Raw genomic sequence first — 15,833 nt, forward strand, 5'->3', positions numbered from 1 at the left:
AAATTACCATGATTCTGCATGTTATTCATTGGAGACAAAAAAACTATTAGGTAAATCCTGTTAATGACAAGATGTGTTTTTTGCAGTTTTCAGGCCTTTTATCCATGAGTTATGTTTTTCTCTAGGATTTCATCCAATATTAATGTAAATATACCTTTTTTTAAACAGATGGGGCCGATGGAGAGAGATTCTGTCTCATGGCCGTTTTAAAAGGCAGCTAAACGAGCACGATGTAGAAATAATTTGCCGAGCCCTCTTAGCATATTGCCTTGTTCACTACCGAGGAGATGAGAAAATTAAAGGCTTCATATGGGATCTCATTACTCCAACTGAAGACGGGCAGACACGAGAGTTACAGAATCATCTAGGTAGGAGCATACTTTATTTCCTTTTTAAATTCAGCTCTGGTTGTATAACTAGCACTTAACATAGTACCCTATAAAATACTGAAGTATTTCAGATAATGGTAAAGAACTCTTAATCTTCCCTCTCAGTACAAGTTCCAAGTTGGAAAAGACTAGTCTGAGTTTTATATATTGTTATCAAACATGTATTGGTTTACAAGTTGTTGACCCAACAGTATTTCTTAGAGGTTGTCCATCTGTATTCATGTAGATCTATTTTATCTTTTAAACTCCTGCTTAGTAGTCCATAGTATGGGTATTTATTAATTCATTTAGCATCTCCTTTAATGATGGACATTTAAGACACTTCCAGTTTTAGACAATTGAAAAACAGGTATCATTGAAGATCCCTGTACATTGCTCGTTGTGCACAGGAACGAATCTTTCACGAAAGTAAATATCAAGAAATGGAATTGTTGAATTACAGCATACATACATCCTTAGCATCTAAAATGTGGTCTGTGAGCCTTTCCCGGGAGCTTTTTAGAAATGCAGAATCTTAGACCACGGACTTACTGCATCAGAATCTACATTTTAACAAGGTCCTCAGCAGTTAGTATGTATATTAAAATTGGGAAACAGTGATATCCATTTAAATTTTTTTTAATATTTTAATTTGACATCAAATGTGGCTATGCCAACTTACAGTCTTATCGAAGGGCTGGAAATTTTTCTTTGTAATCTTTGTAACCTTGCTAACAGAACATTCTTTTTTGCATAAGATAACTGAATTTTCTATAAAGATAAAAAAGATGACTATGCCCTTAAATTTGTGTTACAGTTTTGTTCGCTTTAATCAACAAATACTTGTCAAAGCACCTGTCATGTGCTTCTTTGCAAAGTACTGGGAAAATGAGAAGGAACAACACAGACAAGATCCCTGAGCTCATGAACCTTACATTCTGGTCAGGCAGAGTTAAGACTATATGGACCTTTGTGAGCAAAGTGATATCTCTGCTTTCTAATGTGCTATCTCAGTTTGCCATAGCTTTTCTTCCAAGGAGCAAGTGTCTTTTGATTTTTGTGGCTGCAATTACCATTCTCAGTGATTTTGGAGCCCAATAAAATGAAATTACTAAATACTTTTAGATTATGATGAATACTGTGAAGGAAATAAACCAGAAACTGAGATCGAGAACAGAAAGCACGTGGTTTAGATTTGGGGTGGTCATTGGGGTTCTATCCCAATAGGAGGGAATGAAATTATTAATGTGAAGAGCTGATTTCTGGTAAAGATGGAAGATTGTGTATTACACAAATATAATTTCATTCTTCCTTAAAACCCAACTTAAATGTCAATAAAGAGGAAAAAATTCAAGGCATTAAGCTTGATGAAGTATACAGGTAAAAATTTTAGTTTCTTAAATAGTAGAAGGGAAGGAAATGGAGAGGGTATCTATAAATCAGTAGTTCACAACCAGACATGATTTTGTGCCCTAGTCTTGCTCTTACTCGGGGTTGTTACAACTTTGAGGATGTTAATGGCATCTAATGGGTAGAGGCCATGAGTGCACAGGCAGCACCCACAGTAAGAAACTGTGCAGCTCAAAATAACAGTAGTGCCAAGATTGAAAAGCCTGCTATAATCTGAAAGAGATTTAAATGTCCTCAGCCAGTTATAATGTATGAGCCTTATTTGGATCCTGATTGAAAGCAGCAGCCCAGGGGAAATTTTTCTTTTATTTTTATTAGATAATTATAAATTTGAATACTAAATATTAAGTAAGTATTACTGCATTTCTTGGGGCTGACATGTTGTAGGGTATTGTAATTATTTTTTTTAAGGAAGTCTTTTACATATGTTAAAAGATACGCAGACATTTATTAGAGGTGATTATTGTCTTCAGTTAATTTCAAAATAGTATTGGAGGTTCAGGAGCAAACATAATATAGATGAAATAAAATTGGCCGTGAATTGATAATGAAGTTGGAAGATAGGACCCAATGCTCTATCGTATTATTCCATCTATTTTTGTGTATGCCTAATTCCATAATTTAAAAATAAATAAGAATAAACCTTTAAAAGTAGACAGGGTAGGAAACAAATTTTGGAATCTTGGAGTGTTAGATAAGTGGTAACTAACTTAACCAACCAGAGAGAACTAAATCTTAGGTCAACATTAGGAAAAGGCAACAACCAGCTGATTTTGCTTAATAGATTAGCCAAAAGTTTCAGGAGTTTGTGACATCCATGACCTCTGAAAGTGGGTATAAAAGACAGGGGCTTTGATTAAATGTTGTCTAAAAGGGAGATCAGACCCATAAATACCCTCTTCAGCTCCATGTAGCCACGATATGAAGACTGACTGTTTATTCTCTAGAGAAAATAACATAAGGTGTGCATTTCATTGGGATTTGCAACATGGACTTACCAAATAGCTGTTAAATTAATATGTATAATGGACAGTGTCATACTCAAGGAAGAAAACTAAGAAATTTTCCTTGGTTAATCTGACCAGAGCAAAACCTAAAGATAATGACAGGACAAAGCCAGCCAGATTACCCTTCAAAGAGTCCACAGTAATCTTCATTAATTCAGACGGCCCGTCAGTTTTCCTTTCATTCTTAAATGTGAGCAAGTAACCAAGAGTATCAGACATCTGAGGAAAGTCTCCAACATGAATGAGAGACTAAAAACAAATTGTTAAAATGTAATTGTAGGAAACAGGCTGTAAAAAGAAAAGTTTTTAAATATTAATATTTGAAAAGATACTTCAAGTATACCATGATTTTGAAAGAAGAGTAAACACACTTTTGGAAAACAGATCTTTTAGCCACAACTTAAACTTTTGTAACTAAGGCAGCAAAAAGTAAAGCACAGGGAAAGGTTTGATCTTTTGGTTTTTACATTTAGAAAAAAAATGTTTTGGAACATAGAGGTAATCAGAATGATTAATTAGAGATATTAAATTGGGTGTTTGGCAGAAATTGTGTTAATATGTGTGGAGTCATTGTATTGACTTATCTTGTAATTGAGTTAATATTGATACCATTAACGTTTCAAAGATCTCTGTATAGCCTCCACAGACCTCTGAAAGCCTCCAGAAGTTACTTGCATTGTAAAAATGTTTCAAACTGAATATCTTTATACAAATTATCCCTGATTTCATCTGTCCTCATTTCAACAGGCCTGTCAGCCCCGGTACCGAGAGGTAGAAAAGGGAAGAAAGTAAAGACTCAAACAAGCTCATTTGATATACAAAAAGCAGAATGGCTTCGAAAATACAATCCTGAGCAACTACTTCAAGATGAAGGCTACAAAAAACATATAAAACACCACTGTAATAAGTAGGTAGTAGGGTATTTTTAACACAACTCATTAAGAGTTTACTTTTCTGAATTTTAACAATCTTAAAGCATGCTGATTTGGAATACAGAGACAGTGTGGTCTAGGACCAGTCCTAATCCTAATCTTACAGGGTGTCCTTCAGCAAATCATGGTACCTCTTGTGTCACTTTTCATCAACAGAGAGAGAAATAAAACTGACCTCCAGGTGATCTCGTTGTATCTTACTTGGCTCTAAAATAATGATGATTGTGAAGATTTTGGAGAAACCTATTATATATATATATGTATGGTAGTAATGGGGTTAATTTAATCAGAAGTAATTATTATTATTTCATTATAAAAATTCTGTATACAAATTCTTTTTTAATTTTAACCCCATGAATGAAATTTCTTTAATGATGATTAATGTCTTTTGATTTTTTCCCCTCATTTTTAGAGTTTTGCTTCGTGTAAGGATGCTGTATTATCTAAAGCAAGAAGTCATTGGAAATGAGTGTCAGAAAGTTTTTGATGGAGTTGATGCAAGGTAAATAACATGTTTATATTTAGTTTTTAGCAACATGATGAGGCAAAAGTTAAATGACTAGGAAATTGTATATTAAGTGGCTCTTTATTCAGTGAAATTCACGGAAAGGAAAATCTACCAAATTTAGAGTAATCCTTGTCAATTTGTTGCCTTTCATCAGTAATCTCATTGTTGGCTCTGTCACTGAAAATTACAAGAAGAGTGAAAATAGCAGTAGTAGCAGCTTGCTACTACCATCTGAAGTGAAAGTCACTCAGTTGTGTCCAACTCTCTGCAACCTCATGAACTATACAGTCCTTGGAAGTCTCCAGGCCAGAATACTGGAGTGCGTAACCTTTCCCTTCTCCAGGGGATCTTCCCAACCCCAGGATCAAACCCAGGTCTCCCACATTGCAAGTGGATTCTTTACTGGCTGAGACACCAAGGAAGCCCTCCTTTCTGGTTGTGGTGGTTAAACAGCTTATTTATGTTTAATCCCATTTGAGATTAATGATCATAAGTTTGAAGTGAGTCATTTGACAGGGCTCATGCGATTTTCTCTAGCAGTGTTCAACTGCTTAGTTATAGGCAAAAAGGTAAGTGGATTTTTAGGTTTAACATGAATTGGGGTTGTGTCATGTGTGTAGAACAGAGGGAAAAGCCGGCAAAGAATTTTAGTGAGTACAGTGCTGGACTCAGTTCAGTTCAGTCACTCGGTTGTGTCCAACTCTTTGCTACCCCATGAATCCCAGCACGCCAGGCCTCCCTGTCCATCACCAACTCCCGGAGTTCACCCAGACTCACGTCCATCGAGTCAGTGATGCCATCCAGCCATCTCATCCTCTGTCATCCCCTTCTCCTCCTGCCCCCAATCCCTCCCAGCATCAGAGTCTTTTCCAGTGAGTCAACTCTTTGCATGAGGTGGCCAAAGTACTGGAGAGAATGCTTATTTATAATGAGGAAAGTGGGGGATGAAACTGGGGAAGAGAGTGATGATGGATACTGAGTGGTAAGATGGGGGACACCATGATGAAGCTGGAGAATTGTAGTGAAAAGTACCCAAGTTAATTGAGTTGGAAGGAACTGACAGTTGGAATTCAGATTGAAGAGATAATGCTGCTATTGGTGATGGTAAGATTAAGTATATGACCGTGTGCATGTGTGGCTGTGGTAGAGAGAAAAAAAAAATGATGTAAAGGTCAAGGAACTGAGAGACCAAGTATTGGATGGATCACATGAGGATGCACAAGTCTCTCATTGTAGTAAGAGGGAGGAAACTTAAGTTTTAGGGCTCCTACTACCATATCTAAGCCCTAAAACTGTAATTCTCTAGCTTCATCATGGTGTTGGTGTCCCCATGTTAACCACTTACTATTCATCATCACTTTCATCCCCCACTTTCCTCATTATAAATAAGCATTCTGTAGTCCAGCACTGTACTCACTAAAATTCTTTGCCTGCTTTTCCCTCTGTTCTACATACGTGACACAACCCCAATTCATGTTAAACCTAAAAATCCATTTACCTTTTTGCCTATATCTGAGCAGTTGAACATTGCTGGAGAAAATCACACAAACTCTGCCAAATGACTCACTTCAAATTTATGATCATTAATCTCAAATGTGATTAAACACAAATAAGCTTTTTAACCAACATGACCAGAAAGTTCATTTACCAGTTCTTCAAGAGGACCATTCCATACCTCTCTCCTCAAACCATCTTCCTATCCTACTAGCATCCCCTCCAGTAATGACTTCGGTATATATTTCATGAAGAAAATAGAAACAGACAAGAGCCACCTTCAGTTCTACTTGTCATATGTGTCCCCCTATTTATTCCTTCTCTCGGGATGCCCTAGAAATCTTCCTCCTCATCCTCTTAAGAGCAGCCCTTATGCTTGGAACTCATCTCTTACCTTTTAAAGATTTTACACCTTTGTTTCCTGAATCATCATTTCCCCCACTCTTTACTGACTCATTCTCTTGGCATATAAGCATTCCTTAATATCATTCACTTTAAAAAGAACAAAAAACCTACTATAATATACCTACATCCTTCTAATCCATTTCTCTGCTGTCCTTCACAAAAATAGAGAGCTGTGTGGGTTGATAATCTTATACCTCTTTACTTTGCATTTTCTCTTCTGCCTATTCCAGTTAATCCTATATCTCCACTCTGATTTTTAGTAAGGCCACTAATAACCTAGAGTGTGAAGTTTAGATGTCTCTGAACTTACTCTCTTTCTCCCTTCTTGAAATGATGTCTTCAGGAGACATCCATGCTACTACACCCACCTGGTTGTGCCTTTTTCCTTGTTGGTTTTCTTATTTTCCTTTGCTAGCTCTTCTTCTTCTAAAAGAGGCTTCCCAGGTGGTTCAGCTTTTAAGCATCCATCGGCTATTGCAGGAGATGCCGGTGCAATCCCTGGGTCAGGACGATCCCGTGGAGTATTCTTGCCTGGAAAATCCCATGGACAGAGGAGCCTGGCAGGCTACAGTTCACAGGGTCACCAAGAGTAGGATATGGCTGAGAGACTAAACAACAGCAGTCCCTCTGATAGAGCTCTAGATGTTGGATTGGTCAAGAGCTGTGTCCTCAGCTTGCTTTCTTGTCTGTTCTTTCTCCTTAGGTGAACCTATGCAGCCTCATCATATCAAATATAATCTATACATAGATGACTGTCATATTTACATATTCATCCCAGACCTTTCCCCTCAGCTCCAAAGTCTAAAGCAGCTGCCTCAAACATCTCCACTTGAAATATCTGATTAACATCTCAGTCTTCCCCTGCATCTTCCAAATCTTCTATCTCCTTTTCTTCCTTCCCCACCTTCCCACATTCGGGCCTTCTGCATCCTAGTAAATCTACCACCCAGTTGCTCTGGTATTATTCTTGATTATTCTCTTCTCCTCAAATCCTACAGGAAGACTTGTTAGTTTGACAAAGTATATGCGAAGTCTGAGCACTTTTTCACTCTTGCCTCTGCTGACTCCCCAGTGCAAGCCTCCATTATCTCATGTTTAGACTTTTACAATGGCCTCCTTATTGCGTCTCTTTGCCTCTTCTTTTTCAAGAGTCGTTGGATTTTTTTGTTGTTGTTTTGGCACAGCCCCACGATTTGCAGGATCTTAGTTCCCCGACCAGGGAGTGAACCCAGGCCCCCTGCAGTGGAAGCACAGGGTTCTAACCACTACTGAACTGCCAGGGAATTCCCATTTTTGCATCTTTTGCCTCTCTACAGTTGGACCTTGATACAGAAGCCAGAGTGGTCTTTGTAAAGCAAAAATCAGGCCAAGGCACTCCTCTTCTTAGAACCTTCTCATTTCTCTTAGAATAAAGACCTATCCTATAGTGCCCTACATAAGTATGGGCCTTCCTCCTCCACTCTGTCCTTCATCCACAATGTTCCTCCAGCATGTTAGGCTCATTCTGTGCTGTTTCCCCAGTGCAATACTCTTTCCCCTCATTTTCCACAGAAGTGCCTGCTCCCATCATGCAGGTCTCAGCTTAGGTTTCACTTCTGCAGATAGGCCTTCCCTGCCCACTCTAGCTAGAGCAGCCCACCGGTCACTGACTATGACTTAACCTTATTTTATCTCATTCATGATGCCTACTAGTATTAAAAATTGTATTTATTTTTAAATTATATTTCTCCTGTCAGTACAATTTAAGCTGACTGAAGGTGACATCTGCTTTCTGTCTTATTGATGATCATATTCCTAGCCCCAGAACCTGGGAAATAGTAACAGTCAGTAAATATAATTTGTTGTTGACTTATCGGCTCCTCTTTTTCTTTGCTCTGATTGAATTCAACCCCTCTGTGATTTCCTAGGAACTGTGATCTTTGAATTATCCTCTTTCATTATTCTCTCCTTCACTGGTTTCTCATTTGGGTTTTATTTGGATTTTAACGTATTCATTTCTCTCACAACATACTCCCTCATTGCCTCCAGGCCTTTGTGTTCTTGAGGCAACATTCTCTTTCCCATTTTCCTCCCTTCTCCCTCTCTTACTACTCAGGTGACCTCAAATCAGCCTCCCTGTCTTCTCAACTGGGTGCCTTGTCACAGCACTCATCACAGGTGTTGAAGAGGTTTTGCAGATACTTCTTCAAAAGGGAAGGGATCTGTCTATCTTATTATTGCCATTGTTAGCATGTAGTGAATACTGTTTAAATCTATTTTGAATGGATAATCTGGCCAGGGGAAGTCAGAGGCTTTATGCAAGAGATTGCAGAAATTAACAACAGGAGTATATGCACCTTATTGTATTCCTTTCCCCAGCAGTTAACGAACACTTAACATGCATATGGCGCATTTAAACGATGAGGTATATACTGAGTGCCCTTTACTAGTCGCTCCGTCGTGTCCAACTCTGTGACCCCACGGACTGTAGCCCACCAGGCTTCTCTGCCCCTGGAATTCTCCAGGCGAGAATACTGGAGTGGATTGCCATTCCCTTCTCCAGAGGAACTTCCCACCCTAGAACCCTGGTCTCCTGCATCGCAGGCAGATTCTTTACCAACTGAGCTATCAGGGAAGCCTCCTTTACTCTTTAAAAGAAGGAAAAAAACCTTCCACCTCAGATGTCACAGTGTTTTGAGCTTAGAGTGCCACCTGCTGGTTTGTATAGGGAAATACAGTATCTGACCCACTTGATAATTCCCCTTTGGGTATCCTGTCTCCAGTGTTCTTTTCCTCTTTTTCCTTTATCATTCTGTGCTTCTGCTTTGATTAATCCTGACCAGGAATGCAATCAAAACTAAATATCTTCTTTAACTGTGTTTTTCCTCATCTGTTTTTCAGCTTTTGCCATATCACAGGAAAACCTCTCTTCCTCTTTCTGCACTAAATTAAAAAATATTGTGATTGTGACACTTCTGTTTTTAAGCAAAATAAGATATAATGAGATGTGCATTTTAGAATGCTGAAAAATGTCTTTCAGTCTCCTGGCAAAACACGAAAAATAAAAAGTGATTTCCTTATGTTTTATTTACTTATAAAACTTGTAACTCTTTTTCATTGTCATTGTCTTTTATTTCAACTATATTAGTGCTTAAATATTGGGTTCTTGTGAACCAGACCAGAAACGTTGATCACTTATTTTATATCTGTAAAAGTTTGAGTTCCCAAAGATAACCAACTTGTAGATGAACTTTTGTCACACAACTTAGGAAACTCTTCATATCTTACATCCATAGTCCTTTGTTAATTTATAAAATTTATGATGCTAAGATGAAGAGATGAAATGTAACTAAATTTGTGGGGGTTTTTTGTGTGTGTTGTGTCTTTAAATCATATCTGTGATTCTTTGAAAACTGATAATTCATTAATTTCATAGAGAAATTCTCAAGTAGAATTTTGATTCCCTGGGGTATTATGCTGTGCTTAATCACTCAGTCGTGTCCAACTCTTTGCAACCCACTGGAGAATAGCCTACTATGCTCTTCTGTTCGTGGGGATTCTCCAGGCAAAAATACTGGAGTGGGTTGCCATGCCCTCCTCCAGGGAATCTTCCTGGCCCATGGATCGAACTCAGGTCTCCTGCATTGGAGGTGGATTCTTCACCCTTTGAGCTACCAGGGAACCCCAAGAATACTGGAGTGGGTAGCCTATCCCTTCTCCAGGAGACCTTCCCAACCCAGGAATGAAACTGGGGTCTCCTGCATTGCAGGAGGATTCTTGCCAGCTGAGCTACTAGGCAAGCCTTATTCAATCTCTGCCCCTTTGGCTGTTGAATACAATATAAGAATGACATATATTTGTATAAAAATTAGTGATATTTGCTAATCCTTGTCAGACATTATTAACTCTATGTTAGGCTGAAGGAGACAGTGGCTTGAATCTCTGGTAAAGAAGTGAACATTTCAGTCCTTTTATGTGTGGCATCTTTCCCTTTTTAGAGGTATATATTACTTTAGAAGTGTGTTACTTGCAGAATGTTTCTGGGAAAATAATAATTTCAAGTGATAAAGGAAAAGAAAGTTATATTTATAAAATTATAAGTGCTGTAGTTGTTTTATATTAATGTAAACCACCAAATTACCAGAGCATCATGGATTTATCATTGTGTTTTTAGTAACTTATCATATTATCGTTTTGTGGCATGGTATTATAAACAGCATAAAAACAGCACTTTGAGTGTTTTCATCAAATTATTAATCAAAAACTTGCATTTTCCTCTGCTTATAAGCAGTGCTTCATTTTTCAGTGTGACTTCGTAGCAATTGTTGCTGTTGCTGTTCAGTCACTCAGTCATGTCCAACTCTTTGCAGCCCCATGGACTGCAGCATGCCAGGCTTCCTTGTCCTTCACCATCTCCCAGAGCTTGCTCAAACTCATGTCCCTTGAGTTGGTGATGCCATCCAACCCTCTCGTCCTCTGTCATCCCCTTCTCCTCCTACCTTCAATCTTTCCCAACATCAGGGTCTTTTCTAATGAGTGGGCTCTTCGCATCAGGGGGCCAAAATATTGGAGCTTCAGCATCAGTCCTTCCAATGAATGTTCAGGATTGATTTCCTATTCCTAGCAATAGCAGTCTAAAAGAGACATAACTTGTTTTACAATGTAGAGCAATTGATTTGCTTTTTTAGGGCCTCAGTCTCTTCATATACAAAATAAAATATTTGAACCAGATGATTCTGGTCACATTGTTTGCTGACATAATCAGGTAGAACCTTTTGTCTGTATCTGAAGGAAATCAGTGAAAAGAATATTATTCCTTAAGGATAAAGTAAACCTATTGGAACTTACTTCTTCTGTTGTGCTTAAAAGTATTAATTCATTTTATGATATCTTTGTAGTTATTGTGCAATTTTATAATTTTAATTGGTGATAATTGTGGGAAATAATAAAATAAAGTTATATCCGCTTTTTGTTAAAAACCACAATGCTTTTTAGAAGCTGTGTAAACTTTTGCCTCCTCTTAGACTTGTTTATAGTAACTCATAAAGTCATATCATGCTTTTTTTTAAGTGACATTGATGTTTGGGTCCCAGAACCAGACCACTCAGAAGTTCCAGCTGAGTGGTGGGATTTTGATGCTGATAAGTCACTCCTTATTGGAGTTTTTAAACATGGTAAGTGAGAAGTAAGATAGGTAGAGTCTTCATCTCTGTATACTGTTAAATCAGCTATGTCTTAATTTATTGATTTCCACTTACAGCCTTATTTCAGTAACACCCATTGAATACACTGTATAAAGTATATACTCTCAAATTGTCCATCAGTCACTACATTTTCTTATGAGTGAGTGGCATATATAAACTACTTCTCCCGGACATGTCTCATGTAACATTCCCTCTCAGGAAGAGTTTTTACGTGAGATTTGTTGCATGTGATCAGCTTTTCCTCTTTTTCAGTGTAACTGATAAATTTAATCTAGATTCCTAAATATACTTATTGTCAGACCATGTAATGTTTGTGATAATTTCTAGAAAATGTTTAACCTGTATCATTTTAATATATGGTCCCTTTAGTCCAGGAACATCACCCATCATAAATATGAGAAATACTTACATGTTTTTCTTTTTTTTACCCTTTTTACCTCCAAAATTGGTGGTCCCTCTAGGTTATGAAAAATATAACACTATCCGAGCAGACCCGGCATTGTGCTTCTTGGAAAGAGTGGGAAAACCTGATGAGAAAGCAGTTGCTGCGGAACAGAGGGCAAATGATTATATGGATGGGTACGTGCATTTCAGAAGCATGAGTTCTCTGTATATCTCTGTCAACATCAGCATGTTCTATGTCAGTGATGTTTCTCTTTAAATAAAGTAGTAGTAAGAGATTTTGGAGTTTACAATCCAAACGAGCTAATGATAGTCTAATAAATCAGCACTTGTCAAACAGAGTGTGAATGAAGAAAGAGACTGGACCTTCCCCACACCCATTCATTTGATGAGTTCTTCACTTGTCCATTCTTAGTAGTCACAGCAATTAAGACCATAAAATTCTGAAGGTGTAAGAGGGAAGAAAAAGGCTAAGCATACACAATTGAAGAGAAACATGGTGTTCATTATACCTGTTTCTTTTCTCACCGAAAGCGAAAAGTAAGAAACTGTGTTAAGATTAATATCACATTTATAAGTGAACTTGGGGGTAAATTAGAACTAGCTTTCTTCTGACTTGCCATGTAATTGCCTTCATGCTAATAGACTTGAGCTCCTCTGGCTAAAGAACAGAGACTTCAGTCTGACCTTTAAAACATTAAAAAGTCTTTCCAACAGTACCCCATTTGTTTGTCCAGCCAAGGGAAATTTGAAGTTCGGGAACAATAATGATGGCATTTGTTCGTATTTAACAGGGATGTGGAAGATCCAGAATACAAACCTGCCCCAGCTATCTTTAAAGATGATATAGAGGTATGCTTTGGATCATGTTTTTAAGTCATCAATTCTAGTTATCCATGTTTTCTTTTGCTTGCTTTTTTTATGTGTGTTTTTCCTTCATATGTTTTTATTATGCATCATTTCTCAGAAGTTAGTGACCAGCTTAGGTTGCCAGACATCACAAATAAGCATTTAGAATTTGCTTGATCTCCCCTTCTAGACAAGCTGGAGAGTGGTTTGGACATATGGATGAAATGGAACTTGCCAACATGCTACAATGCTAGGAACCAAAGAAACACAGTGTTCAGGGGCAAAATCCCAAAGCAGAGTGAAAACTAGATACTAAGGTACACAGCAACAGGTAGAAACTGTGCCTCCGTAAAACAGTTTGAAATAGAGGGTAGAGCCTAGAGGAATTTTGAGCTGCTAAAGCACAGTTCTAAGTGTTCTATTTATGGAAAGTCAAAAAGAAGAAAAAGAGTTGTTGAAAGTACAGAAAATAATCTGTTGGATTGGAGAAATGATATTAAAAGAGGAGAGGAATTTCTCCAGTATTTCTAAGAGCATAGTAAAGACTAAACAATGCTATGGCTGTCAGGTAGGATTTGCTGGCCTTGGTTGCCAAGGGAATGGGACATTGGTGTGGTGCCTACATGAGGTTTAGGCCAGTGTGTACCAGTGAGAATGATATCCAGTAAAATCAGAACCGTTAAATAGTACTTTCTGCCAAATTGTGCATAAAAACGTAGAAATTTATCTCAGCATGGGCTTCAGGTAAGGAGAAAATTATCTCCTCTGAGAATTCATAACCATAGGCCTACCTTTTCTTGAGTTTATGGTTTGATTTTTTTTTTTTTTTAATTTAATCTGCATGGTCCAGGAATTCTCAAGGCAAAAAATGTAATATAAAAAGAGATCCCAAGCTGGTAATACACTTGAGGTACCTGGTGAAAGAAAACAAACAAAGATAAAGAAATAATAGAAGAAACAACTTCAGTTGAGATTATATTTGCGTCCTGAAGATAAAAGCCTTCCATGAAATAAGGTCAAAATCCAAAACTTAATCTATGAGGAACAATTTACCATGAGTTAATGTTAGCAAATACAACAAAGAACAAGATTAGATCTCTAAGAATTTCTAATAATAGATCTCCTGAAATAGAAAATAAATAAATTTTTTACTGATTAAAGACATTAAAGAAAACTAAGAACAGAACAAAAGAAAGCATATGATTTTAAAAGGGACATGTGAAGGAGAATTATATATAACTTTAGAAGTGGAAAATATTGACCTTGAAATTTAAAACTTAACAAATAAGTTAAACCTTGTGCTGGAGAAGCAAATTAGACACAGTTCATGAGAGAAGAAATTATTTACAATATAGAAGAAATTATCCATAATGTAGCATGATGAATCAGTTTGAGCCAAAAAGAGAGAAACCACATAGTGATTTCAATAGGGAAAGTATGATGTAAAGACTTACTGATTGTGATAGAGGAATTGAAATAATGAGAGAGAGACTAGAAAGCAGTGTCAGGAACTCTAAAGAATGTAAGAATAGCCACTGCTCCTAAGGCTGAGATACAGCACCCAGGGAAGGATCCTGTCCCCACGAGGGCTAAGGGTATATGGCCTTAGTAAACAGAGGACTGTTATCGAAAAGATTAGAAATAACAAGTATTGGATAGGATGCAGAGAAAAGTGAAACCTTATACATGGTTGGCGGGAATGTAAATTGGTGTGGCCACTATGGAAAACAGTATGGAGGTTCCTTAAAAATTAAAAATCGTCATGTGATCCAGCAGCCAAACTACAGGTACTTAGCCTTTAAAGAAAAACACAAATTTGAAAAGATATATGCACCCCTATTACATGTTGTTTCAAGTATTTATAATAACCAAGATGTGGTAACAGCCTAAGTGTCTCTTGATGGAAAAATGGGTAAAGAGATTTTGAGAGATATATACATAACACACATTTTCATATATATGTTTATGTATGTATGTATACAATGGAATATTATTCAGTCTTTAAAAAGAGTGACGTCTTCTCATTTGCAACAACATGGATGGACCTTGAGAACGTTATGCTAAGTGAAATAAGTCAGAGAAAGACAAATACTGTGTGATCTCTTAATATGTGGAATCTAAAAAAGAACATATTTTTAAACTAAATTGATAGATAAAGAGAACAGATTGTGCTTGCCAGAGGCTAGGAGTTAGAGATGAGGTGGAAATGGGTGAACTGTTTTTGGTTTGGGTTTTTTTAGTTTAAATACATTTTTAAAATTCTATTGCAAACAAAATATTAAAAAGAAAATCGATTCTCTTATTGTATCTTGACCCAGTTTCCCTGTGACAGATTTCTGTTTTCTTTTGAAAGGATGATGTTTCCTCACCAGGAGATCTTGTTATAGCAGATGGAGGTAAATAACGTTTCTTTCTTTAGTAGTATTGTAAATTAACATTGCCATGATACCATGAGATAAGTAAACTAGTACACTGTTATATGTTTCAAATGTACATGAAATTTATTTACAGTTGCAATCATTATAAAACATAGTTGATTGAAAGTTTAACAATATTTTTAGTTCTTAGAGCTCTAATTAAAGCTTTTTTAAAAGATTTGTTTTTGCGTTTCACTTAATTGGATTAAAAGAAAAAATTAAGTAGGGAAATTTTGCTGCTTTTGTGAGCTTCATGACAGTATTTAGTTTTTGTGTGTGTTTGTTTTTTAGTTGTGTGTTTTTTTTTTTAATTGACATGAGTTTGTTTAAATGTAGATGGTCAGCTGATGGAGGGTGATAAAGTTTATTGGCCTACTCAGTCAGCTTTAACTACCCGTTTGAGGCGTCTCATTACTGCATATCAGCGTACTAATAAAAACAGACAAATCCAGCAGATACAACCTACTTTCCCTGTGCCTGCCAGTGTTATGCAGCCTCTTTATGAAGAAGCCACTCTTAACCCTAAAATGGCAGCCAAGATAGAAAGACAGCAGAGGTAAGACTAAGTTTTTAATATATAGTATCTAAATATATTATTCATTCTGAAGTCTGTTAGGCTGTGATTATCTCACTTTGCTAAAAACATATCTAGGTAGAGAAGTTGGTCACAGCAAAATGCTTTATGCACACATACATGTGTACATAAGTATATGCACACACAAAGATGGTTAGACTAATACAGATTGCATTTTATAGTTACTAGGTCTTATTTTATGTGTAATTCATGTTTATGAACAGTGAGGTGTAAGGAAAATGAAGGTGAAAACTCAACAATTAAATTATAAATGAAATGTATTT

General features: G+C 36.9%; 1 protein-coding gene across 15 annotated transcripts in view; it reads left to right on the top strand.

Moving 5' to 3' along the window:
• CHD9 (chromodomain helicase DNA binding protein 9) overlaps positions 1 to 15,833 on the top strand; it is a 226,602-nt gene that overhangs the window by 186,193 nt on the left and 24,576 nt on the right. For all 15 annotated transcript variants that reach the window (NM_001205650.2, XM_005218689.5, XM_015475766.3 and 12 more), the window contains 8 exons: positions 169 to 368; positions 3,533 to 3,692; positions 4,130 to 4,219; positions 11,174 to 11,277; positions 11,769 to 11,886; positions 12,504 to 12,561; positions 14,912 to 14,954; positions 15,312 to 15,531. In NM_001205650.2, coding sequence (NP_001192579.1) covers positions 169 to 368; positions 3,533 to 3,692; positions 4,130 to 4,219; positions 11,174 to 11,277; positions 11,769 to 11,886; positions 12,504 to 12,561; positions 14,912 to 14,954; positions 15,312 to 15,531 — 993 coding nt within the window. The remainder of the gene's footprint in view (positions 1 to 168; positions 369 to 3,532; positions 3,693 to 4,129; positions 4,220 to 11,173; positions 11,278 to 11,768; positions 11,887 to 12,503; positions 12,562 to 14,911; positions 14,955 to 15,311; positions 15,532 to 15,833) is intronic.

The sequence above is a fragment of the Bos taurus genome, chromosome 18 (assembly GCF_002263795.3).
Source record: "Bos taurus isolate L1 Dominette 01449 registration number 42190680 breed Hereford chromosome 18, ARS-UCD2.0, whole genome shotgun sequence".
Classification (NCBI taxonomy): Eukaryota; Metazoa; Chordata; class Mammalia; order Artiodactyla; family Bovidae; genus Bos; species Bos taurus.